Source organism: Pygocentrus nattereri, chromosome 7 (genome assembly GCF_015220715.1).
Source record: "Pygocentrus nattereri isolate fPygNat1 chromosome 7, fPygNat1.pri, whole genome shotgun sequence".
Lineage (NCBI taxonomy): Eukaryota > Metazoa > Chordata > Actinopteri > Characiformes > Serrasalmidae > Pygocentrus > Pygocentrus nattereri.
Genome location: NC_051217.1, coordinates 41984777 through 42012639, shown reverse-complemented (window position 1 = coordinate 42012639; position 27863 = coordinate 41984777). Strand labels below are relative to the sequence as shown.

Below are 27863 nucleotides of genomic sequence, written 5' to 3'. Positions count from 1 at the left end.
GAGCTGAGAAGGTCTTCTAAAACCTTGATTTTGTTGTTTAAGAGTCATTTTTCATGGTTTCATTTCCTTACTGTAAATATGTGAGTGTGTCTCTTTTTGTCCAGGTTAACAGTGATTAGATATTTGAACTGACCATACATACATACATACACACACACATACATATATATATATATATATATATATATATATACACATACATACATACATACATACATACACACACACACACACACACACACACACACACACACACACACACACACACACACACACACACACACACACACACACACACAACAGTGGTTCATACAACAGCCACAAAATATCTGGGCCAAGATTAATCAAGCATCTGACAGCAAGAGCACCAATTTAGACTCAAGGTGTTCCTGCCTGATTCACTGCATTAATCAGAATATAAAAAGTTACGGCAGTTATCATTATACAGTTTTTATTAGATACCAATCATACAATCAGGAGACATGAGCTGTTTGAGTTGACCTGACAAGTTGGTGGAGGAGAGGCTTCCATTACTTGTTAGCTACATTCGCCGTGTAGCTCTAGTGCAAAACTACAAATACAAACTTCAGACACCAAACATATGCGTTTGATTTTTTTCATGTTTTTGCCAAACAATTGCTTTAATATACAATTTTCAAATAAAGGGACTATTTTAAATACATTTAGAATTTTAACATTTCATTACCCCCCAGCACTACTTCTAAAATCCACCACAAGGCTTTACAGCCAACAATTCTACAATTTTATTATATTTTCTTTATCCCTGAGGTCCTCTTATAACATTTGTGTTGCTCTATGTACCAAAAATGATCATATTTCATTTCTACAAGACAAAAATCAAACCTCTCCTCATCCCTCAACATTAATCAGGCTGTTTTATTACTGTATATTTTAGAATGACGTATGTAAATTGCTTTGTTGTGGTTGGCTGCCCTTTAGTGAGCAGTTCAGGCTTAAACACTCCTTATAACTTCAACGTAAGTGGGTGTGGCTAAATTGATATTTAAATGAGTTGGTTCTTGTGACATCACATAAAACAACTCGTTTTCATTTGCATATATTGACTGTGTATAGGATTGGAGCAAAAACGTGAATGATTTTGAAACTTTAATAATGTTTACATATTACAACAAACTGTTTTAATTTCAAAAAAGCAAATGAAATGAGATTTTTCATGAAATGGGTCCTCTAAGGGACACAGAAAAAAAAAGGATTTCCACTGGAGAATCCTCACTAACTCAGTCCAAGATTAGGTGTAAGCCATGTCTGGCCCTCACTGTTCTTGGACAGAATAAAACCAAGTCTGACTGGACCGTGGTTAAAGTAGCCTACCTTTTTGGCGTATTCTTCAAGGGACGGATTAACAGGCACTAACATCACCTGACGAGGTGATAACCACAGTGGCCTGAGGAAAGAACAAAAGAGCCGTGGGAAAATGAGGTCATGTCTATGGACGCTCCAGAGTTACACCAGGTACGCTGCATTTACACTGCTCCAGCGCCGATGGGTGTGAAGACACTCCCCCTCTTCAGCTGGCCGAATGTGGGCGTTAACAAAAACGTCGCCTGCATCATCCAATTAAAGTCGAATCGGGCAAACACCAGCTATCTTCTGATTGGACAGACGCCTCGCGTTGGCCGGATTAATCTGCATAAATTTCAGCTTGGCTCACTCTTTTGCCACACTGCACCCCCCAGACTCGGCACGCCGGACCCATTATGCACTGCACGGCTACGTCTGGCGGAACCGATGCTTTACACTGAAAACCGAAGGGATACGTTGAGGTGCGTCGATGCGCCGGAGCAGTGTCAATGCAGCGTTAGTTAATGTACACAGCAGTCCTGCACTGGATGAGGCCATAGTCCATCACTACGTAAGTTACACTGCACAACTACGTTTTGTATTTACTTTTGAAAAGTCTACAACAAACAAAATACAGCAGCAAGAATACCAACACCCACTCCTGAGTTCATACTACCGGGTGAGTCAAAAGTCACAGGACTTACTTTATCATCGACTTTTATCTCTGGGATCATCTCAAACTAATTGTGTATGCTGAGAAAATCCGCAGCAAACACCACCTTCAGCACCGCATCGTGGAGCAGCATAAAAGATAAAACAAAGTAAAACGGCGTCCTGTGACTTTTGACTCACCCTGTAGATCAGGGTTAACATCACTTCACTGGCTGCCTGTTTGATTTGGAACATAAACTGCAAGAATTGGTTTTAAATCTCTTAATCGTACATTTAGATTTATACCCCTACGAATGCCTGAGAAATTATATTTGAATTGAAAAGAGCAGCTTTTTGTTTGTATGCAATAAAGATTCGTCACTTATTTACACAAATATGGCCAAGAACACGCATCACTTTAGCATTTAACTAGCTTTTATTAGAGCCCTTACTTTTGGTGCACATAACTTTTGTCACTGACGTTATTTTTGCACATTATTTGTTAGTATTTGTCTTTTTCTGACTGCTTTTATTTGTTACATTTTTATTATTGATTTTTCATTATTGTATTCTTATTTTGCGAATACCTTTGGCTTTCATTCTTTCTATTGTTTTGTTCTTCACACTGTAAACTCCGAGTTGCATTTTAAATGTGTGAAAGGTGCTAGGACATACCATTTCCCAGCATAGTTTTCTGTGAGGATGGCAATCATTCTCTCTACCGAGCCCAGGATAGCACGGTGGATAATAACCGGCCTGGCTTTGTCGTCTCCGTCTTTCCTATAAGGAAACAGAACATAGTGTTTATTAGTGAGAATACAAATTGATAAAAGCACGCAAAATGTGAAAAGGGACCAGATGTAAATGAAATGTGAGTAATACTGTGAATGGGAAAGATCGTAAACACATCCTCACCCCACATATGTCAAGTCAAATCGAACAGGCAGCTGGAAGTCCAGCTGGATGGTGGCACATTGGTGATAACGCCCGATGGCATCTTTAATCTTGATGTCAATCTGTGAAATGCCAAATTTGAAAAATGTCAGTATATGATTTAGACTGTACTGCCAATTTCTGATTCATAACTGCGTCATCATCGTGGAGGACTTACCTTTGGCCCATAAAATGCTCCATCCCCTGGGTTCAGTTTCCACGGCTCGCCAAACTCGTTCAGACTGTTCTCAAGTTGCTGCAAAACGCACAGAAAAAGCAAGAAGTATTTTACAGTGATGGTTAAGAGGGTGAATTACATGTATTTTACAGTAGAACCTGAACTGATGAAAACCTTCTCAGCCTGGTTCCAGACAGCGATGTCACCCAGGTATTTCTCTGGTCGGGTGGAGAGGTGCAGCTGGAAGGAGAAGCCGAAAACGTCATAGACGCAGCGCAAGAAGTCCAGACAACCCTTCATCTCTGACTCAATCTGGAAGAAAAGAATAGAAATGATGATTCAAAAACACCCTTTCCCCCCACTGTGACCTGTTATTGCACAGTTCCTATGTAGAAATGTGATGTCTGAAAGTCTGAACAAATCCATACCTGCTCATCCAACATTATGGAATTAATAGGGACAATTAATTAATAACACTAGATGTTGGAACATTGCTGTGAGAACCCAATTGCATTAAGACACAATGGCAATACTAAGGTCAGGCACTGATATTGCATGATTAGTTCTGAACCACAAACGCCACTCTGACTTATCCCAAATGTGGTCAACGGAGTTTCATCCCTCCAACTCACCTGAAAGGTAATATTTGGAGCTTCAGTGGCCAATTTACACAAAGGTGTTCAAGTAAAGCCTCATCCCTCCAGCTCAACCCAAATGTGGTCAATGAAGGTTCATCGCTATTACTCATCCCAAATGTGGGGGCAGTCATGGGCTTGAGGATAGGGAATCGGCCTTGTGACCAGAAGGTCGCCGGTTCGATCCCCAGAACCAGAACCAACAGTATGTGACTGAGGTGTGCTTGAGCAAGACAACTAACCCCCAACTGCTCCCCTGTCGCTGCGGATAAGGCTGCCCACCACTCCGGGCAAGTGTGCTCACTGCCCCCAAGTGTGTATGTGGTGTGTTAAATGTGGAGGTGAAATTTCCCCGTTCTGGGGAAATCTTAAAAACTCATCCCACATGTGGTCAATGAAGGTTCAACACTCAGAGCCATCTCAAATGTGGTCAATGAAGGTTCAACACGCAGAGCCATCTCAGATGTGGTCAATGAAGGTTTCTTCTCTCAGAGCCATCTCAGATGTGGTCAATGAAGGTTCAACACTCAGAGCCATCTCAGATATGGTCAATGAAGGTTCAACACTCAGAGCCATCTCAAATGTGGTCAATGAAGGTTCAACACTCAGAGCCATCTCAGATGTGGTCAATGAAGGTTCAACACTCAGAGCCATCTCAAATGTGGTCAATGAAGGTTCAACACTCAGAGCCATCTCAGATGTGGTCAATGAAGGTTCAACACTCAGAGCCATCTCAGATGTGGTCAATGGAAGTACATCACTCCAACTCAAATGTGATCAGTCAGAACAGCTATGTGCATATTCTATTCCTGTTTCTGACTTTACAAAACAGAAGAAGAAATACCTCCAAAACAAAAAATTCTAGAGTACTATGCTAGGACTGACAAACCTGCTCCATAGTGCAGAAGATGTGAGCGTCATCTTGCTGGAACCGGCGAACTCTTGTGAGTCCAGTGAGCGTTCCTGAAAGCTCGTTACGATGCAGCACACCAAAGTCCGCCAGCCTCAGAGGCAGTTCCCGCCAGGAACGTGGCCTGTGGCTAAACATCAGGCTGGGAAAGAGAGAAATGAGAGTGAGGGAAAGCACCAGAATTCAGCAGATTGTACATAGCTCATTTCTGTAATAACACATAATCTGTAATAACACATTTCACATAAAATATGCCCCGGAACATGACAGCAAATGTATGCTAATATGCATTATAAAAGTGGGGGACTTGCATCTTCCATTAAAGTCCAAGACTAATTAATATAAAAACATTTATGGGCAGACAGCTGATCGAGCATGGTACTAAATAGTGACTCGTCAGTTTAAAAAAAAAAAAAGACATGGTCCTAATTTCCGGAAGCTATGCCAAGGAAAAGAATCTAAAGCATGAAGTTTGAAGGTTTTTAAGTCATCCAGGTCAGAACTGTAGAACTGTATAGTAGTAGTAGTAGTAGTAGTAGTAGTAGTAGTAGTAAGCACAGCTGGCAGATATGGACCAAATAAAAAAAAAATCCATGAAATTTTAGTTAAATACTGTACCTTGATAATGATATATATGAAGTTAATTAATAATAATAATAATAATAATAATAATAATAATAATAATAATAATAATATTTGCTGTTGTAACTACAAGATAATTTTAGGGTTCAGAGGGTTATTCTCTTTAGAGAATAGAGCGTTAGGATGGTTTTGGAAACCAAGGCCTTTTCTCAATTCATCATTTCTACTGTGTGTACATACCAGTGACCAGGGCAGTTCATAGGCTTGAGGGCAAAGACGTCCTGTTCCACAGGAAAGGAGAACATATTTTCACTGTAGTGCTGCCAGTGGCCCGATGTGTCCCACAGCTTGCTGTTGTAGATGTTAGGTGACGCCACCTCCTGAAAACCTCTCCTCCAGTACTCTTCCTGCACAGACAGCACAGCCAGATAAATAGTTTAATTTTTGACAGTGTCATTTTCAAAGATTTCTCCTTACCCCAAGATGTAGTCAATAAACCAAGTCATGTACAGCATCAAGGCTAATGTAGCTGGCAGTGTACCTCACAAATTAACATGGAGACTGATGCTTGTGTTATGTAGTGTTACAAACCACATAAACAAGTCTACTAGTGTGATTTCAGCATGCAGTAAAATACACTATATTGCCAAAATTACAGAGTGGGGTCAGCGGATGCTGTGGCTCATAGAGCGTAGAGGTCGCCATCTTTCTGCAGAGTCCATCGCTACAGATCTCCAAACTTCATGTGGCCTTCAGATCAGCTCAAGAACAGCGTAGAGAGCTTCATGGAATGGGTTTCCATGGCCGAGCAGCTGCATCCAAGCCTTACATCACCAAGCGCAATGCAAAGCGTGGAATGCAGTGGTGTAAAGCGCCGCCACTGGACTCTAGAGCAGTGGAGACGTGTTCTCTGGAGTGACCAATCACGCTTCTCCGTCTGGAAATCTGATGGACGAGTCTGGGTTTGACGGTTGCCAGGAGACGGTACTTGTCTGACTGCATTTTGCCAAGTGTAAAGTTTGGTGGAGGTGGGATTATGGTGTGGGGTTGTTTTTCAGGAGTTGGGCTCGGCCCCTTAGTTCCAGTGAAAGGAACTCTTAAAGCTTCAGCACCAAGAGATTTTGGACAATTTCACGCTCCCAACTTTGTGGGAACAGTTTGGGGACTTTGGCCCCTTCCTGTTCCAACATGACTGCGCACCAGTGCACAAAGCAGGTCCATAAAGACATAAATGAGCCAGTTTGGTGTGGAACAACTTGACTGGCCTGCACAGAGTCCTGACCTCAACCCGATAGAACACCTTTGGGATGAATTAGAGCGGAGACTGTGAGCCAGGCCTTCTCGTCCAACATCAGTGTCTGACCTCACAAATACGCTTCTGGAAGAACGGTCAAAAATTCCCATAAACACTCCTAACCCTTGTGGAAAGCCTTCCCAGAGGAGTTGAAGCTGTTATAGCTGCAAAGGGTGGGCCGACATCATATTAAACCCCATGGATTAAGAATGAAATGTCTCAACTTCATATGCGTGTGAAGGCAGACGAGCGAAGTTTTGGCAACGTCATGTAAATGGTAGTTGATGAGGTATAGGCTTCCAATACTTGTTATCTATATTAGCATTGTAGCTCCAGTGCAAAACTAATTCCCACATTCCCTGAATACTGTTATCAATCTGAATTGTCACTTTAAAGCACCTCTTACTTAGCTGACAATGGGCATAAGAAATTACATACTACGTGGCTTTGCAGGATCAGTGCTAGTTCATGTTGCTGAAGTACTAAAAGCTGGCCACTCACAATGTTTCCAGACTGGTTTCGTGGAAATTGTGCCGATAACTATAGAGGGAAACTAAAATATTTACATAATTAAAAGGATGTAAGCAAAGTCATTCAGAGTGGTCTGATGTGAAATGCTCAGTTCTAGTGAAACGTACCAAGCCAGAATTGCTCTCAGTGGTGTTGATGGGAACCAGACGACTGAAGAATTTAATGCCTCCTAAAAGCTCCCTCACAGGAAGTCATTACATGAAATTATTACGAATATGTTGACTAGTGCCTCAGACACTGTTTTACAACAGCAATGAAATAGTCTGTCTTTTCTCTTTAAGGCCATTTGTGGCCAAGAGGCACACGAAGGTAAAACAGCACTAAAAGATAATGTATATTTTATATTTACCACCATCCACATCCTGCATATAAGACCCCAGAAGACACGGGTAAAAATATCACTTATCCTCATCAGTGCCCCCTGCGCAGCACCCCCTCTGGTTCAAATCTGCTGTAGGCGTGGATGATGCGTCTTCGTACCGAAGTATCGTACATGTCACGGTATGCAAATCAGTCAAACAACGTGACCGCCCCCTAATGATGCCCTACTGATGATGCCAGGACCGCCTGACAAGGCTGCGATATGTCAGCTGTCTGTACTAACTGTACATAACCCAATTAAACTAAGCTTAACTTGCAATAAAGATGTATAATGTTCAACATATGACTAGGTAACCTGAAGGACTGATTGAGTGGGGATTCACATTTCCTTCACAAATCAAACTCAGAAAATCACCTGTAAGCAATACTGGTACTATGGAACGCGACAAGGTTCAGGAAACGTTGATGTTAAATGGCCATCATTACTGATGGTGTCAACATTTCGTCCGTACAGCCTTTCATGGACTTTTCCTGCTTTTCATAGTTCCAGTGTGCATGCCGAGGGCTCGGTTTATACAGGGGAATGTGAATCAAATGTAACGCAGGTAAGTGCCATGAACAGCTGGCAGAACGCAAACCCTGGCTGACCGGTGATGCAGTCTGTGACCTTGATGCCAAACTGAATGAAACTTCAAAGAAATCCACCTCATTCCTTCAGAATTCAGTACATCTGAAAAATCAGCATTCAAAATCGAATATGGATCTGCTGAACAGATAATCAGAAGCTTGCCGTCATGGTTTTAGGGAATGTTCTGCTCATCGTTTTGTGGCTTAACTCTTTGGTGGCTTGAGTCAGAGGCTCATACCATTAAGGCTCAAGAAGCAGGGCTCGATCAGAAACACCTTCCATCGCCGAAGACGGGGATGGTGGTTTAGAAAAGTCGTCATCCTCATAAAACTCTTCCGTTTGATTCAGTCACTCTCCATATTTTCTGGTTGTTAACGTACGCCAACTCTAAAACCACAGCAGCCCAGCCCACCTGGTGGAGTGTAGTTACTCTTTAAATCACAAAGGAAGGGCCTTACCCTGATGAATTCGGTGAGTGTGTTGTAGATGTAGGCCCCACGCGGGAGGAAAAAACAGCTGCCTGGACTCAGATCATGGAAGAAGAACAGCTCCTGATCCTGGAAAATATTGAGAGAGAGAGAGAGAGAGAGAGAGAGAGAGAGAGAGAGAGAGAGAGAGAGAGAGAGAGAGAGAGAGAGAGAGAGAGAGAGAAGGGGAGATAAGAAAAAAAAAAAAAAAAAAAAAAAAAAAAAAAAAACAGATAAAGGAAGAAAGTGGACATAACGACCACTCATGTTCTCTGTAGGAGGAGGACATGCGGGGCTGAAGTTTTCCATCTCCACAGGGAATCGAGGTGACACATGGCATCAAATCTGCTCTCAACTCACAAGACAAATTGTTCTCAGAGCCCTCCAACTCCAGAAACTCCCAACATGTGGCACCGGGCCAGGACACGACACGGCTCACGGTGGTCTTCGGTTCTTTTGCTTTTAGATGTACGCGACTGAAAATAGAATCAGTTAAAAGTGCCCCCCGTATAGCTTCTTTGGTCTAATTAGGAGGCAATCAGCTACATATCCTACTGAGCGAAGAGCGAGAGGAAGAGAACAGGAAGTCTTCTCTTGAAGAACCAGCTGGTCGTCACGGGAACGGCGGAGGATATCGATCACACTTTAATTGAGAATCTGACATAAGCAGGAGTCGCTTCTCACCTCCCTTCTTCACTGAGACGGATAGAAAGAGTGAAGACTTGCTCTATGCATTTCACAAGTGTTCATGTACATTTACAGCGTTTATGCTTTTAGCATCTCTCACATCTCTGAAATGGTCATGTTGGAGGAGAAAGTAAAAAAAGACCATTTTAATGAGTAATTAATGTAATGAGGTTTCTTTCCAGGTAATTTCGATCCAGCCTGTGTTTTCAAATGGGGTTAAAAATAAAACAATAACTTAATCGGCCAAACTTGCAGAGTAAAGAGAACTTGTAAAGAGAATTACAACTCTGTCTTCCAGGGTTCTCAAGCACTAGAGGGCGCTCCTGAGCCAACTCAAAATGAACGGCTTGATGTGAAGCATTTGAGCAAAATCATAGTTTATAAATACTTAAAACATTTTAAATGTAGAAGAACACAATAATTTCCTGAAAACAGAACTACATAAAACATTTCACCACTGCTGTTATATGTTAAGAGCTTTTAAACTCGTCCATGACGTCTGTGAGCACTAACAGCCAATAAGCTGCTCTGCTCACCAACAAATTAGTACATCCTTCTACTTTCTAAAAAAAAATAATTAAAAAAAAATGGTCTGGGCGAGTGATTAGAAACTATTTTAACTTTTCGTTTTTAGCTGTTGAGCACCATTTACTCCCATTCATTGAGGAAATTCCTTGCGGGTGCCCTCGGCTGTTTAGCAGTCCTGTTTTTGATATAACGGGGGAAATAAGAAGTGACCAGATTTCTCATAAACCGGCTCTGGTAAAGCAGCATTTCTGGGGATTTGGAGAACCTCCACCTCTCTGGTGGAACTGTGTAACTGCATGCAATGTGCAGAAAAACATTTTGTAATGGGTTGTGCTTCAGACCCCTTCGCCGAGTGGAAGAACCTGAAGAAAGCATGTTGAAAGAGTGTTGAAACAGTTCAATTACCATACGTTGTCATCATATAGTCACTTGATTGTTGATTTTGCATTTGAGACAAACATGGAGCCACACAAAGGCTGTGCACTTGACATTAATGCTACGATGTCTCCGACTTGAATTATTATTTCAGGGTTTCCAGAGCGACTCGCAAAAACATGCACATCATGTTTGGCGTTTTCTCTTGACTCCGTAATGCTACTTTCAGTTTTAACACAAAAAGACGCCTTATTTTTGGTACAGATGTAGCGGCAGCATTCAGATATAGTTTAAACATAGCATTCAAACTAAGGTTAGAGGGTCTGATATACAGCTAACTCAAGAGACTCCAACAGGTCATATCAACGTGTCCCTGCCAATTTAAGTCGAGGTGTCATTTTACAGCATGCATTTAATATACGTTTAAAATACTGGGTGTTAGAAAGGTGCTTACTGTGCAACCATGAGCCACCAGAACATAGATTCCACAGATCTCTGGAACTGTACTGAGGTACTAGAACGCTATCTTTCCAGAAGCAGGTTCCTCACTTGGTGGTTTAATGATAGTGGTGGTTGAGAGCTAGGTTGAGATCTGGCGACTGGTGAGCACAAGATATGATTTGCATCATTGTCATACTCCTCCAACCATTCAGTGATCCCCTCATGCCTTGTGGATGAATGCGCCGTTATCCAGTAAGTGACCACTCCCATCAGGACAGAACAGGATGCAGGTGCTCAGCCATACTAACTTTGCACTGACTTAGTGACCATACCCTCTACAAAATGCCCCACACAGCATCGGTCACCAGACTCCCTCACTGTAGCTTACAGGGCTGTATCCCACTTCTGGAGATTACGGATGAATAAGACTCCTCTAACCATATCCCGTTTCCCCCCATCTCTGCCAATCAGTGCCAATGACTTTTATGCCACTGAATTCTCAAATTGTTGTTAAATCAGGTTTTTCCTTTATTTGAGGAACCCTTGAGGGTATTTTTGTGTTTTGTGTTGATCCACTGCAACTTATAGAAGTGCTTTGTGACAATTTGGGATCGCAAATGCTCATTCAGGCTCGCCTGCAGTTGCTTTGATCAGTTCCCTTAAAAGCAGGTGAGAAAATCACGCACTACCATGTGATTTTACATTGTTAGTCCCAACTACAGCACATTCTCCCGATTTGGAAACAACCACACGCTCATTATTCTGTCTAAGAGGACCTGCAAGTACTGAGCCGCACTGAGGAATCCCTACGAATCCCTATATCATTTCGTCCCACCTGCTTCCACTCTGGGTAATCCAGGTTGTGGCTATGCAGTTTGTTTGTTTCTAGAAAGAAGACCCCAGCTCAGCCTGGAGATTCTCTAATGTCTAAAGTCTGTATAGTTACTCTATATGCAGAGTATAATGCATGACTATAATAAGTATAAGCACACAGAGTATAATGAGGCTCACATTACTGTTGCAGACCCATATTTCAAGTGTTTATTCACAGAATTCAGCAACTGCTTTAATGACTTCATTCATGTTATACAGCTTTTACCATCATTTTACATTCTTCTGCAGCTCCGTTGATCATTCTGAACAGATCTAAAATTTTTTTAGGTTTAATTTACAGCTTTCTAGTGATGTATTCATTTTTTTTTCCTAAATATATGCAGTTCTAACATAATAGAATCATTTTATACACTTGCACTATTGAAAACATTAATTCCAGTCTTTTGAACTGTAATATATGGTGTTTTTAGCCAACTCGTTTTCGGTTCTAGGAGATTAAACTATTGATATAGATACAGATGTGGCCGACAGATTCTAGCTTTAAAGTATTAGAGCGTTTTTTGATGTACTGTTATACTCTGTAATAGTTTATAGGAGTTCATATCTCCTTGCACCATGAGATGGCCAAGTGAAAGAGGCTACAGGACTAAATGATCCTCGCCAAGCTGACACTTCTAAAATAGAGCAGCCAAAGCGGCCAGGCTGGTTTTTCCTGACTCTTTCTTACCTTCCCGATTTTGCGGTGGTCTCGGTTCTTGGCCTCCTCCTGAAAGCGCTCCCACTCCTTCAGCATCTTGTTGTCAGGGAAAGAGATGCCGTAGATGCGCTGGAGCGTCTCCATGTCCGAGCGGCCTTCCCAGTAGGTGGACGAGTTCTAAAAAAAACCACAGAACAAACATGACGGAGTGTGAAGGACAACAGACAGTCTGGAAGCCCTGCTGCAGACAGACTGGTGCGGATTTGGGGAATTTGGGGGTGTAAAATCAAATCGGCTGAGCTGGCGGCACAGCTTTGGATACACCGCCTCTAAAGACCCCTCTGGAAGACGAGGGCAAGTGGCCAACAACAGCATTAATAATAATGATGATACTCTCACAACGTTCCTTGGAATATGTGCTTAATGGTCCTCATTCATTAAAGTTGGGTAAAAACCTTCAATGACGTCAACAAACGTCAATAAACTGCTCTGCGTCCGATTCACGAAACTTTTAGTATGGTGTGGAGATTTGAGCACAGATGATGAATCTGCTTCAGAGCATGTAATCTCCCCCGAGCCCCCCAGTACCTCATTTAAATGAAGCACCCTCAATTCAAGCAGATGTTTCTATAGGGAGCCAATAAAGCAACAGCATTCAGCAAGTCCAAATCTAATGGCACTGCGCACAGCTCCCCCTGCTGACCAAAGAGTGTTAAAACCACCACTACATTTTAATAATGATGTGACTGTGCAGGGTAAATATTTTCCTAAATTTGCATATTTAAATGCTGTATTACTGAAATGGATGATGCTTCTACACTAGCTGTATTTTGCATTGAAGGCTGAGTCAGTAGCGTAAAGCAAAAGCACGGTGCAATGTGTCTTTAAACGGAACATGGATCAGTTTCAGCATTTGTTTATTCCAATATGTGGGTAAAATAAGTGCATCCACATTTCTACTGGACTGCTAAGTGCACAAATTATTAGTACTCTTGTTCTTTTCTATTATAATTATTATTGTTATTAAACTCTCAATACAATGGCACTTCAGTGAAGAAAACCTTATGAAAGGGTTCCTCAGGTTGATGGAGAATGGTTCTGTAGATGGTTCTATATAGAATCTTTTTTGAAACGGGTTCTAGATAGCACTGTTACGTGCAGGTCTGGCACTGTTTGGGCGCTGGGTATGTTCTCTGTGTGTGTATTCGTGTGCCTTGCAGGTTGGTAGTCTACCTGACCTTCATGGGAGGAGCGATGGGCTATATAGCCTGGAGTCAGAGCTCACACAGGAACTGGAGCCTATGCCGTGTGTGCCTCTGGTTCCCTTGCTGCCATCACCACTGCCATGTGTTCGTTGTGTGGTATTATGTCTTGGTCATTGCTTGTGGAACATTGTTGATTTGCCATCTCTAACAGTGCGCATAGGTTATTGTTATACACATCCAACCTTCCACCAACTTGAGGAGTCCAACAGGTCAGATCGAGGCCCCTTATACATTTACATCACGTAGCGGTCTGAGTGTACAGATACACAGATACAAAGGGTTCCTCCGTCTTTTAAAGCTTGACGTCATGAACATTTTTTGGTGCTATTTAGAGCCATGTTCAAAAAGGTTCTATATAAAACCATTGACGGCGCGTTCTACATCAACCTGAAGAACGCGTTCCCGATGCAAAGCGTTCTTTGAGCGTTCGTGGTTCTATATAGAACCATTTTCTTTACTGAAGAACCCTTGAAAGAACATCTTGAAGTGTGAACATGATACTGATAATAGTTTGGGTTTACAGATGGTTCGACCAGACGTGAGTTTGACCGTACAGATATGCCAAAGATGAAACTGATGAATTATACAATTGATATTTTCCATTATTGTAATGTGTGATTATTCACTCTCTCATACCTTGTAGATCTTCAGCGCTTTGATCTTGCCCGTATGACGTACATGGGGACCTCGGCACAGGTCAATAAGGGGGCCACATCTAGGGTATGGACGTACAGAACCAGTTTTTATATATATATATATATATATAAAAAAAAAGACATTACTGCAAAATATCTGGAATCTAAACTGACCAAACATCAATCTAATCTAATCTATCTCATAGTAAACAGGTCTTATTTGAGCGCTGCTCCATGTTTAAATTCTGCAGCTGCCTATTGATTTTACCTGTACACAGTAGTGGTGGGCGTGTCCACTTTTTCATTCAGGATGCGGCACTTGAACTTGTTATACTGTGAAACAAAAGCCAACATATATTTTCTTTCCCCACATATAATATAACAAAGTAAGCCTATATATTATGCACTGCGTACATTTACTTACCTTAAACATCTCCAGCAATGTTTCCTTGCTAACCTCCAGTCTCTCAAATGGCTGTTTATCCTTCACGATGCCTTTACAAAGAGCTTCCAGATCCCCAAACTCTGTGCTCGACACTCCTCTAATAGAGACAAAACCATGCCAATCGTTTACCATTTCTCCAATATTAAACCTAAAAATGTACAGTGAATTAGTTATAGACATATGTTTATGTAGTGGGAGCCCATAAAACAACCTGCATTATATTACAGGATACAGCCTTATGTCGTGTAGTTTAAAGGCAAAACCTCATCGTTTATTCTTATTTCTCTTCAGTAAAAAACCTCTACGATGCTGAGATTTTCGTTGGGAGTGACGAGGATGGACAAGATTAGAAATGAGCAGATCAGAGGGACAGTGAAGGTGGAGCAGTTTGGAGATAAAGCCAGAGAGGCCAGGTTGAGATGGTTTGGACATCTGTTGAGGAGGAATAGTGGATATATTGGGCAAAGAATGTTGGAGATGGAGCTGCCGGGTAGAAGGAGAAGAGGTGGACCTCAGAGAAGGTTTATGGATGTAGTGAAGGTGGACATGGAGATGGTTGGTGTAAAAGTAGAGGAGGCAGTGGATAGGGCAAGATGGAGGCAGATGATCCGCTGTGGTGACCCCTAAAGGGAGCAGCCAAAAGAAGAAGAAGTAAAAACCCTCTACACTCACTTCTGCCCATCCAGGAACATATCATAGTAGAAGCCATTTTCAATAGGTGGTCCATAACAGAGGCAGCCCCCGTAGAAGCGCTCCATCGCTTCACCCAGGATATGAGCACTGGAGTGCCAGTAGACCTGAAAGAAAAGTGAGAGAGACATGACTTTGGACAGATCATAGCATAATAAACCCCTTTCTGCCCCCCTAGTGGCCAAAAGGGAAATCGCTTCGGAAATGTTTGTTATTGTAAAGAAAAAAAAAAAAAAAAAAAAAGAGGTGACTGCTAAATAAATAACTTATAAATAAATAAATTATAAGACTAAGTTGAGAAGACTGCAAAGAAGGCTGAAATTTTATGGCTACTGTGAAACAGGGTTTTTTTTTTGTTTTTTTTTTAAAAACCTTAATTATTTGGTACAGATCAAGATTAGCTAGCTGCTAGAGTAACAAACGGATCTATCCTTGTTTTTTTTTTTGGTTTTTATTTATATATTCATTTTTAATGTTGTCTGGGAGACAGCTTTTTTCCTAGCTTTTTTAAAAATAATTTTAAAAAGCATATTTTCTTTGCCCATCATGAATAACTAATGGGAATTTCACCAGATGTTCGCTTCAGAACGGCTGCATGACGGCATAGCTGAGTCAGAGTGGTTTGCAGGCTTGTTTGTGTAATGATGCACTGTACATTGTAACTTACTGACTGGTTTCTTTACCGTTTTCACATATACAATTTTCCCCCTTTAACATATTAATACACATACCAGGCCGACTAGGTTTATTTTGTCAAAAATAACCAGACAAGTAAACATATTCTGTTATTGTTTATGTATATGTACTCATTATAACACCTACATATTCATGAAGATAACAGAAATAATCCCATTGCTTTTTACTTGGTGATAAATATCTGCTGTGATATTATTTAAGTGACCCTTATTAGTCCCACAACTGGGAAATTTGACCTCCACATTTAACCCATCCATGAAGTGAAACACCACATACACACTAGTGAATGTGAACACACACTGGGGGGCTGTGAGCACACTTGCTCAGGGCAGCCCTATCCACGGTACTCGGGGAGCAATTGGGGGTTAGGTGCCTTGCTCAAGGGCACTGTCAGTCACATACTGTCCGCTCAGGGGATTGAACCAGCAACCTTCCTGTCACAAGACTGGTTCCTAAAAGGAGGTGCTGCAATACCAGGCTGACGCACGGAGCAGACGGAGATACTACACGTGATCTTAGCCGAAAGGCAGAGAAGCGATTAATTCATTTATTTATTTAATAAGTTGTTATTCCAACTACGAGCCAAATTTGCTAATCAACATTACTGAAAGCATGTTCAACACCTAGGTGTCCAAAATCTTTGCTGGGCAGCGTGCTAATAAAAGAGAATCACCATATATTAATAGGGAGAGCAACATCACTTAATATGTGGTTCAGTATACCAAGCTCTTCCGGAGCTGGATCAGGGGTATTGGGGCAGGGAATAGCTGAAAGAGTGCTGGCTAGGACTGGGGTTGAAACCCACTGCTCTAGTCTATATGAGGTGCAGGAAACACTACACAGCTGGACCGGACGACCACGTTAAGAGTGAAAGGTCAGAATCAGACACTCACAGCCTGGGCGTCTTCATGGTCAAAGCGCAGCAGCTCCAGAGAGCAGTCCTTCTCCAGCGGACGGTCCAGATCCCACAGGTCCCCATCCACGCGAGCGATCACGCAGTTGTCGGCCAGGCCCTGACTGCAACAGCATACAGACACAACATAAACCGGGGGGGGTCAAACTCAATGAGTCAAAGGGCCATTTTAGACAGTCTCAACAAATCCGTGGGCCAGAGAAAAAAAAATGTTTCTTCATTTAATAATTAATGTTGTGCTATAAACTTCAACAGTAAAATACAGGCACTTGGAGTAAACCTTAAAATATCACATGAATCCGTGAAATATTAAAAATTCTAATATTCTCAGCGGCTTGGCTTTTAAACCTAATCATCTGCTCGAACTAGACCCCTGGCATCCTATCTCTGCTACAGGTTCATTAAACCTTCGGCTCAGTTTATGAGTTGCTAAGCCAACATTAAGGGGTTATATTGGTTGGTACTGCAGCAGAAATGCTGTGTGTGTTTGGCGACTCGACTGGTGTGGAATTGTGTAGAAATCAACAGTGTAGAACCGCTGGCCCATAGACTGTGGCTGGGGTAGGAGAGTTGGAGTGAACATAGCGTTGCAGTGCATGCTGGGGACTGTAGTGCAGCGCATTGTGAAACAGGCTAACATTAACAGAAAGTTAAAATACTCCTGTGGGCTGGATAAGATTGTGCCCACGTGCCTTGTGACATAAACGTAAAGCTGTATTATTGTGTAGTGAATGATGTCATTATAACGTGAAGCGCATTACTGTCGCTGTAACAGAAAGCCGTTTTCTTTTGCGGTTATTAGAGGACACGTTTCGTGTTTGATGTTCAGTTCTTCAGTTTCACACTGGCTGGTGTTTGTTAATCTGTAACAGAGTTGCTTATGTGGTTTTTGACACCGTATGACAGCGTTATCCAAACTACATTTACAGCATTTGGCTGACGCTCATATATAGAGCTACTTACAATTTGATCATTTTACACAGGTATGCTAAGGCAGTGTTAGGAGTCTTGCCCAAGGACTCTTATTGGTATAGTGTAGGGTGATTGAACCCCAGTCTACAGCATAGAAGGCAGAGGTGTTACCCACTACACTAACCAACCACTACTAACCACAAACTAAAAGGACAAAGTGCAGACAAAAGAGGACAAAAACTGTACTTCTGTTTTTAGCTATGCTAATGTTGCCATGTTGTGTACGTTAAAGGGCTCATATGGAAATATGTAGGAGATAAAAGCTGTTAAAGTTTCAAAACATTCCATTCACTCTCACATCCATCCACAGCCTACAGTGGGGAGAACAAATATTTGATACACTGCTGATTTTTCAGGTTTTCCCACTTGCAAAGCATGTAGAAGACTGTAATTTTTATCATAAGTACTCTTCAACTGTGAGTGATGGAATCTAAAAAAAAAAATTCAGAAAAATACATTGTATGATTTTCAAATAATTAATTTCCATTTTATTGTGTGAAATAAGTATTTGATACACCAGAAAAAGAAACTTAATATTTGGTACAGAAACCTTTGTTTGCAATTACAGAGATGAGATGTTTCCTGTAGTTCTTGACAAGGTTTGCACACACTGCAGCAGGGATTTTGGCCCACTCCTCCATACAGATCTCCTCCAGAGCCTTCAGGTTTCGTGGCTGTCGCTGGGCCACACGGACTTTAAGCTCCCTTCAAAGATTTTCTATTGGATTCAGGTCTGGAGACTGGCTAGGCCACTCCAGGACCTTAAGATGTTTCCTACGGAGCCACTCTTTAGTTGCCCTGGCTGTGTGTTTTGGATCATTATCATGCTGGAAGACCCAGCCACGACCCATCTTCAGTGCTCTTACTGAGGGAAGGAGGTTGTTGGCCAAAATCTCACGATACATGGCCCCATCCATCCTTCCCACAATACGGTGCAGTCGTCCTGTCCCCTTTGCAGAAAAGCATCCCCAAAGAATGATGTTTCCACCACCATGCTTCATGGTTGGGATGGTGTTCTTGGGGTTGTACTCATCATTCTTCTTCCTCCAAACATGACGAGTGGAGTTTAAACCAAAAAGTTCTATTTTTGTCTCATCAGACCACATGACCTTCTCCCATTCCTCCTCTGGATCATTCAGATGGTCATTTGCAAACTTCAGACGGGCTTTGACATGTGTTGGCTTGAGGAAGGGCACCTTGCGTGCACTGCAGGATTTTAATCCTTGACGGCGTAGAGTGTTACTGATTGTTTTCTTTGAGACTGTGGTCCCAGCTCTATTCAGGTCATTGACCAGGTCCTGCCGTGTAGTTCTGGGCTCATTCCTCATCTTCCTCAAGATCATTGATGCTCCACGAGGTGAGATCTTGCATGGCGCCCCAGACCGAGGGAGATTTTCTGTTATTTTGCATTTCTTCCATTTTCTAATAATTGCACCAACAGTTGTTGCCTTCTCACCAAGCTGCTTGCCTATTGTCCTGTAGCCCATCCCAGCCTTGTGCAGGTCTGCAATTTTATCCCTGATGTCCTTACACATCTCTCTGGTCTTGGGCATTGTGGAGATGCTGGAGTCTGACTGATTGAGTGTGTGGACAGGTGTCTTTTATACAGGTAACGAGTTCAAACAGGTGCAGTTAATACAGGTAATGAGTGGAGAACAGGAGGGCTTCTTAAAGAAGAAGTAACATGTCTGTGAGAGCCAAAATTCTTACTGGTTGATAGATGATCAAATACTTATTTCACACAATAAAATGGAAATGAATTATTTAAAAATCATACAATGTATTTTTCTGGATTTTTGTTTTAGATTCCATCACTCACAGTTGAAGAGTACCTATGATAAAAATTACAGTCTTCTACATGCTTTGCAAGTGGGAAAACCTGAAAAATCAGCAGTGTATCAAATACTTGTTCTCCCCACTGTATATGGCAACTAGCTGCAAAAAATGGCCTGTTGTGATGACAACAAAACCTGTTAGACTCATCATTCATGATATGAAGTGAGGAGGTACTGGAGGGTCTTAGACCTCCCATATGAGATTGAACTCAGGTGGTGGTGGTGGTGGAGGGGTGGAAGGGGTCCATTGTTCCTTCCTTGAATTTTTTTGGACAAAATAATTCCTTTCATGAGAGCTGATCAGCCTCTTTAACATTTTTATCATGCTGAACATTAAATTTCTACCCCTACACTGCAAAAAACGGTATCTTGTCAAGTAAAATGATCCTAAATCTAGTCGATAAATCCAGTATTTCTCCTGCTGAGACTGCTGTAAGCTTATCTTAAGATTATTTCCCTCAGGTCCAAACATTTTCACTCGTTTTTCGGAATTTTATTAAGGAATATTCTCTCACTATACTGGCAAATCATTTTGCTGGTTTTAAGAAACGTGCTTGCCAGTGCAGCGAGATAATTTTTCTTTGAATAATGACTTAAAACAGGAAAAATATCTAGAAATAAGCTAAATTATCTTGGAATCTTAAGTGTGCAACAATCTTAAAATAAGAAATATTAGAAATATCGACTACAATTTAGATCATTTCAATTGACAACAAAACCTATTATTAGATATAGCTACCTTATAGCCTACATCACTGCAGCCTCACCCATTCATGCTGAAGTTATAAAGGGTGTTTCAGCCTGGACAGCCCTCTGAACGAATCACAACACAGGGGAACCAATCAGAACAGAGGCTATTTACATATCTCCGTCTTAAAACACAACGCAGCGTTAATTTCAGCCTCATTGGTTTGATGGGATTTAAAATTTTGACCCATTTTTGTGTTTTTTGCTCGTCATCGTCTTCTCACTGCAATACCCAGCATGCATTTGGCTCCACAGCGACAAAGGAACGCACGAGTGTGGACTTCAGACATCCAGCATGTCTTGGCTGATGAACTGAATTTAGGGGAACGCAGAGTTTAACAATCGACTCCTTTAAAGGAAAGAACCCCGATTGCGCACCTGATGCCGCAGGCCAGCTGGTACGGGGTGGTGATCCAGGAACGCGCCTCCACTTTCTGCCCATCAGGTAGCTGGACTGAAACGGGCTGGCTGCTTGCTGCCTGCTTGGCTAGAACAGCATCGCTCTCCTTCTTCAGTCTGTCGTACAGCTCCAAGCGCTCAGAGATGTAGCCAGGCCAAGGGTTCAGCTGCGGCAGGGGAAGACGTCATTAGCATGTAGGTAAAACGATCTGCCACTGGAGCTACACCGACTCCACTGGATACTAGGGGCCTGCATACTCAGCAGAACCCTCGTCATGCACAGCGACGCTGAACAGAAGCCGTTTTAAAAGGAGGAGGATTTATTAGTGCAGTTGTACAGGAACATGTGTGAATGTATCACCGTCGTCAGAACAAAACCTTGTATCTCCAAAATGGTAACTTTTCAGGAGAAGAAAAAAACCTACTTTAATTTTAATGCAAGTCAATGGAACCAGAGTTTTTTCCAAGCAATTTTGGGCCGTTTCTTTCGGTCCATTTATCATGAAATTTACAGGCCATGTAAAGAATAACAGGTACTTTCAAATTGTGTCAAAAAGACAAAACTGGAGATACAAGCCGTCGTTCTGAAAGCAGCGATATGCAGGATAATCACTGCAGTGCTCACAGCCCACCCTACATTCAAGTTCTCATGGACTCCTAGCTATTACTACTACTAATACTACTGCTATTAATATTAGTAGTATAATCATTCTGTATGTTGTCTGACCAGAGGAGGATGGGTCCCCCCCCTAGTGAGTTTGGTTCCTCCCAAGGTTTCTTCCTCAGCTCTGAGGGAGGTTCTCCTTGCCACTGTGGCCCCGGCTTGCTCACCTGGGGGTTTTACATTCAACTCTGTCTTTACTGGAATTCTGTGAAGCTGCTCTGTGACGACATCCGTCATAAAAAAAAGGCTATAAAAATACATTTGACTTGACTCATGGCCTATAATGGTAAAAGAAGACTAGAATAAACCGGGGGGTGGGGGGTTTGGGGGGGGGGGGGGGGTGGAAGGGCTCCCTTGTCCTTTCCTTGAAATTTTTTGGACTAAATAATTCCCTTTATGAGACCCGATCAGCCTCCTTTTTAACATTTTCATCATGTTCAACATCCGATTTACACAGCAAAAAAAATGGTATCTAGCATCTTGTCAAGTAAAATGTTACATAAATCCGACATTCCTCCTGCTGAGACTGTTGTGAGTTTATTCTAAGATTATTTCCCTCCTTTCCAAACATTTTGACTCAAGTGTTATTAAGTAATATCTTCTCACTATATTAGCCAATCATTTTGCTTGTTTTAAGAAATGTGTTAGCCAGCACAGCGAGATAATTTTCCTTTTAAAAAATGACTTAAAACGGGTAAAAATATCTAGAAATAAGCTAAATTATCTCATAATAAAGTGTACAACCATCTGAAAATAAGACCTACTGGATATTGCAACTAGAATTAAGATCATTTCACTTAGTATTTAGACCACAGTATTTTTTGCAGCGTAGATGGAGGAATCTGATCTTTCCAGGGTGGTGGATGTCCAGGATGGGGATGGAGCAGCTCTGCTATCAGCGCCCCGAACCAAGACGTCTGTTCCCAGGTCAGTATAAATACGGACACACCAAATCTAGCCTGTACGGAAGGAGGACGCTGCTGATGCAATACCAGTGCAATGCATGTAGGCTGTGGATCATGAGCTGCTTTTATCAGCTCTAATCATCACACAGAGAGAAAAGGCTTTGAAATACCTCCCCCACTCCTCCTCCTCCTCCTCCTCCGGGTTTCTCCTTCTTCTTGCTCTTCTCTGCTGTACTGGAGCCGTCAGGAGTTTTGGGCGGAGCAGCTTTCTACAAGCGTCAGCAAAGGAAAATATTAGAAAACAATATTCACCCTAGATAATTCAACCCCCATCCAGCCGCAGCTGACCACGTCCAGCAATATCTGCATTCTTATGAGCCCCATGCATTACTGACCCACTTCATAACGCAGCAAACAAATTAATATACTGCTAAAATCAGGAAAACAACGGAAGCCCTAAAAGGCCACGGCAATGGCTTATTTACATTGGATTTCTTGAGATCTTGTGATGTTTAGGCCCCCACAGCAAACCAAATGCTACTTTCTCATGATCTCGTATTATTTATATTGTCATCACAGCATAGACATCGTCTTATCAAAGCAACACGCGGTAGGTTGTGACAATGGCTTTGAGATCTCGAGAAAACATGCCGTACAAACAATACGGTGGTTGGACAGTGTAGTGGGTAACACCTCTGCCTTCTTCGCTGTAGACTGGGGGGTTCAATCCCCCGCCTGGGTAAGCCCCCTACACTATACCGATAAGAGTCCTTGGGCAAGACTCCTAACACCACCTGCGTAAGACGATCAAATTGTAAGTCGCTCTGGATAAGAGCGTCAGCCAAATGCCGTAAATGTAATATGAATGACTTGAGATCTCAAGAAAGCAAATGAAAACGACTGGTTCGCAGAGAAAACTGCGCAAATCCATTCAAAGCTTCCATAGAAAACATCTGGCTCACTGAAATCATGTTTGGTTACACATCGCAATTATTTTGGCTTCTAAGGTACTGAAAACGCATTGATAAGCGTCATCGGGAAGGTCTGTGATTGGTCACAACACACAGCAGCAGACTTTGCGATAGGTTGAAGCCTAACGCCGCATCGACGCTGCAGAGCCAGTAATATACCGCGATAACGATACAGGCGATATATCGCGCAGCCCTTCTCCGTGATTATAGCTGCGCCAACCTTCTGGGCTGCGCTTTCTTTGGGGGGTTGCTTCCCGGCCGCCTGCTGTCCGTCCTTCTTCTCGTGGTCTCCCCCCGCGTCCAGCTCCAGCGCCAGCTCGGCCTGCAGCCCCCGGCGGAGGTGAACCAGCCGGTATTTGAGTTTCTCGTTCTCGCTGCGCAGGTTCTCCAGCTCCGCGCTGCTCGCCAGCTCGGCGGCGACATGGCCGGTGATCAGGCCGTCCCGGAGGCGGCCTATCTCCCTCCCCAGAGCCTCAATCTGCCGCTCCTGAGCGGCCAAACGTGCGGCCACGCGCTCCGCCATCTTTAAATCCCCCTCCTCTCGACCACCACCCCGGTCTTTACTCATTTATTCATTTAGTGACTTGTGAGAAAAGCGTATTTGGCGACATCTAGTGGACACTCGCGGGGAGGCAGCGTGCGAACAAACAATAAGAACAATAATAATCAATCAACCTTTATTTTGACTCGGAAGTAAGGGCAACTCTCATTTTCAATGAAGCCGAGCATTTAAAACAGGGACTGACGTGACAAAGAAAATAATAACTACGTTTAATCATTTTAAATGAAAAGAAAATTTGAAATAACAGCGAAGAAAAGATAAAAAATAGATTAAAAAAATAAAACTTGAGGTTTAAATGATCAGAGATTAAGAATAATGAATAATGACTAAAATAATAATAATACAATAATACAAATAAATAATAATACAATAATACAAATAATACAAATAAAAGCAATGATGCAAAACTATTAAAAATAAAATAATGAAAAAAAAATCAATCAATCAATAAAATAAACAAACAAATAAATAAAGAACTAAGAGAAGAACTAAACCAAAAAATGAAAGTGAAGAATAAATAAGATCAAGTAAAGCGGCTACAGGCTGTCTGAAGGTGGTTAGATATTAAAAGTTTAAAATGAATAATGATAATAATAATAAAAAAAAGAAACGCCGCGAGCGGGGCGCGAATGTCAGGAATGTTATCTGTACATCATTTATGAATCTTACATTTCTATGCGTCTTGTTTTAAGGATGTTTTAGCGTTTCGTTTCTGGAAATGTTGTGGCGGCGGGATTCAGTGGCGATACGCCATGTGTCCGCTAGAGGGCAGCGCTGGGTGCTTTGTTCGCAGGGTGCCTACGTCATGTTCAGCTGACGGCGAGCGTGGACGGGATGAAAACACTGGACTGTAGTTCACTGACCTGAAGTGGCCGGTTTATTCGGTAAGGGAACGTAAATACTTCGGAAAACACGACTGATTACAATAATAAACGACCCTTACAGCTTAAACTGAGGCGGGTCTGTCGCTGTGTGTCGTTGTGCTTGTCATTTAGCAGCGACGCTGGCCGGATGACGGAAGGTAAACAGGAGTCCAGCGCTGTCCAGTCGGCGAAGACGGGAGATACAGGACGTGTGTTTGGGGTCTTTTGGGCAGTTCTTCCTTCTGGCAGAAGTGAACCAGCTTTGCTGAGAAGCCCTGCTTGGTGAAAAACCCCTCAGGTGACCGTGAAATCCGACTGAAGCGGTTTCATTTTGAGAGCACACCTGAAATGTAGCTGTATGAACTTCCTCAACATCTAGTTTGGGCCTGCGTTCATGAAGCTTCTCAGAGGACCTGTTCCTGCCAGGAAACTCAGTAAATAGGAGAGGGATTTGCTTACTTTGAGAAGCTTGGAGAATCCCTGGTCACAGTGTAAGCACTTGGTCTTCGCATTGATGAATACACACTCACCGGTCACTTTATTAGGTAGTAAAAGGTTGGAACTGCTTTAATTCTTCGTGGCAGACTTTCAACAAGGTGTTGGAAACGTTCCTCAGAGATGTTGGTTGGTTATTTGAGTTCCTGTTGCCTTTCTATCATCTGGAACCAGTCTGCCCATTCTCCTCTGACCTCTCACATCAACAAGGCATTTTCGTCCACACAACTGACCGCTCACTGGATATTTTCTCTTTTTCGGACCGTTCTCTGTAAACCCTAGAGATGGCTGTGTGTGAAAATCCCAGTAGATCAGCAGTTTCTGAAATACTCAGACCAGCCCGTCTGGCACCAACAACCACGCCACGTTCAAAGCCCCTTAAATCCCCTTTCTTCCCCGTTCTGATGCTCGGTCTGCACTTCAGCAGGTTGTCTTGACCACCTCTACATGCCTAAATGCACTGTTGTACCTAATAAAGTGGCCAGTGAGTGTATACTACTCAGTCAGGGATGTTTGGCTTTCAGGTGAAATTTCAGGATGAGCCTACAATGTACTCTAACCTCTACAGGTGAACTTAATGTGACCTTCTCTAAACTTTTGAATGCACATGTCCAGCTGTTCAGTGTTTCAGTGCTTTTTGCACAACTTGCTGTTCTCTAACAAGGAGCTTAACGGTGAGGTGGTGGTGGTGGTGGTGGTGGTGGTGGTGTTACAGTGTGGGCAGGTGTGTCCAGTCAATACAGAACTGCCCTACACTTTGTGAGTGGTACAGTGACCCAGTGGCCCAAACTACTGAATAACATCATTAATCCAGTCATTGTGGCTCTGCATGAACAACACAGGCCTCATTTCTTCTTCATGGGCGCCGATGCTCTAGCTCATCGAGGTCACATTGTTAGGGAACGGCTGCTGGAGACTGGGGCACCTCAAATGGAGCGGCCTGCACTTTCTCCAGACCTCAATCCCATAGAAAACCTATGGGATCAGCTGAGCCGCCGTGTAGAGGCTCGTAACTCTGTACCCCAGAACCTCAATGACCCGAGGGCCGCCGTTCAAGAAGAGTGGGACGCCCTGTCTCAGCAGACCTTGAGTCGACTTGTGAACAGCATGAGACGGTTATTGAGACCCTGACATTTTTTTTGTTGGGGTTTACCCGCCACTGCTGTTGGCTTTTCTTTCCATAAATAGTTTGAGATGAGGAAATCGCCACTGCATGCTTTTACTTAAATGCCCTACTTTCATAATGTAACATCACTGTAGCGTGAACTTTTTACAGTTTGCGTAAATTTCACCCGAAAGCCAAATATCCCTAACTTTTTGTGAGTAGTGTGTGTAGTTAGCAGTGTGTTCTGTTGTTGTTAGGAACTGGTGGATGTGCCCCGTACAGAGAAGCATGGCCTCGAGCTTTGCCCCGCCGAAGCTCGCCGACTTCATTCTGACCGAGAAACTTGGTAGTGGTACCTATGCAACAGTCTACAAAGCCTACAGGAAGGTGGGTCTGATCTGAGTTTTAGCCTAGTCCAGAATGCATGAAGGTATCCAGACGCACCTTTTAATTTGTGAATTCAGCTGCACCCATTGCTGACACTGGCATTCAATGATGCACACAGCTTGCATAAGCTCTATAGACAAAGCATTGACCAGTAGAGTGGGACACTTTAGAGCAGTCGCTCATGAGCTTTCCCAGGCTAGAGGGGTATAAAGCCCCCTGCCATTGGAGTAACTGCATTCTCTGGAGTGATGGAGCTCCATCCAGTACCTTTGGGATGAGTTTATGATCGAGAACTGATCATCCACCATCAGTACCTGACCTCACTAATGCTCTTATGCCTGAATACAATCAGATCCTCACAGCAGTGTTCTAACATCTAGCCTTTTCAGAAGCGTAGAGGCTGACACTGCAGCAGAGAATGAAACTCTCTATTAACACCCTTGATTTCAGGAGAAGCACTGGACAAGCAGGTGTCTACAGCTATGGTGGCTGGACTTGCGAAGACGTTTAGACTCTCATCCGAGACAACTGGGTGGTGGGAAATCTTCAGTGAGGTTGATTCACACCTATGGTGTCCTGAAACCTATAAGGTCACCTGACATCTTGAGAAGCGGAGGTGTGAACTGGCATGAAAGAGTAGAATTGTATTGACTGTAATATGCAGCTGGCAGACGCTGCCATAGACCAGTTCCCCCTTAATGAAGTGCATTTGGATGAGTGTCAGAATTTCAGATCTACCCTGAAGGCTGACAAATCCATTCATTTTGACTTGCTTTTACAAGTAACACTGTTTGTTTTCATTTCAGACTGACAGCAGAGAGGCTGTGGCCGTGAAGGTGGTCAGCAAGAAGAGTCTCAACAAGGCTTCTATGGAAAACCTGCTGACGGAGATTGAGATCCTGAAGACGGTGCGCCATCCACACATCGTGCAGCTTAAGGACTTCCAGGTAGACATAGACATATTTTTTAGAACTCCTTGCATCTTCTTATGTCCCAATAACAATAAGGGTGGGTGGTGTGGCAAAAAATAGCATAATGATACACAACATTTGTACCTCAGGATCAGCTCAGAATTGCCTGTTACTTTGAAATAATATTTATTGCGTTCCAAAAGGCCAGAATGTGCCGTTCTCTTCATTTGTAACCCTGTGCCAGTAAATGTTATATTTCTGTTTATAAAATTTGATGTAATCCCACTGACATGCTTTTATGGGGTGGTCATGGGCTGGAGGTTAGGGAACCAGCCTTGTGACCGGAAGGTCGCCGGTTCGATCCCCAGAGCCGACACCACATGACTGA

General features: G+C 42.7%; 2 protein-coding genes across 5 annotated transcripts in view; one reads left to right on the top strand and one right to left on the bottom strand.

Annotated features, from left to right (window-relative positions):
* The window catches only part of tars3 (threonyl-tRNA synthetase 3), a 28162-nt gene extending 4451 nt beyond the window's left edge, over positions 1–23711 (bottom strand). Inside the window, exons 1-17 of the mRNA XM_017686237.2 lie at positions 23373–23711; positions 22352–22450; positions 20592–20779; positions 16640–16763; positions 15033–15157; positions 14340–14457; positions 14184–14248; positions 13917–13995; positions 12046–12192; positions 8445–8543; positions 5453–5619; positions 4610–4772; positions 3260–3397; positions 3086–3163; positions 2890–2990; positions 2650–2754; positions 1354–1426 (exon numbers count right to left, since the gene is read on the bottom strand). Of these exons, the coding sequence (XP_017541726.2) occupies positions 1354–1426; positions 2650–2754; positions 2890–2990; positions 3086–3163; positions 3260–3397; positions 4610–4772; positions 5453–5619; positions 8445–8543; positions 12046–12192; positions 13917–13995; positions 14184–14248; positions 14340–14457; positions 15033–15157; positions 16640–16763; positions 20592–20779; positions 22352–22450; positions 23373–23675 (2172 nt within the window). The 5' untranslated portion in view covers positions 23676–23711. The remainder of the gene's footprint in view (positions 1–1353; positions 1427–2649; positions 2755–2889; positions 2991–3085; positions 3164–3259; positions 3398–4609; positions 4773–5452; positions 5620–8444; positions 8544–12045; positions 12193–13916; positions 13996–14183; positions 14249–14339; positions 14458–15032; positions 15158–16639; positions 16764–20591; positions 20780–22351; positions 22451–23372) is intronic.
* Positions 23712–24464: 753 nt separating this feature from the next.
* ulk3 (unc-51 like kinase 3) overlaps positions 24465–27863 on the top strand; it is a 34134-nt gene continuing 30735 nt past the window's right edge. The window contains exons 1-4 of one of the 4 annotated variants that reach the window (XM_037539773.1): positions 24465–24598; positions 24710–24875; positions 26435–26564; positions 27371–27511. In XM_037539773.1, the coding sequence (XP_037395670.1) occupies positions 26445–26564; positions 27371–27511 (261 nt within the window). In that variant the 5' untranslated portion in view covers positions 24465–24598; positions 24710–24875; positions 26435–26444. Of the gene's footprint in view, positions 24599–24709; positions 25069–26434; positions 26565–27370; positions 27512–27863 lie in introns of all 4 variants that reach the window. The other 3 variants (XM_017686240.2, XM_017686241.2, XM_017686242.2) reach the window with 3 other exon arrangements.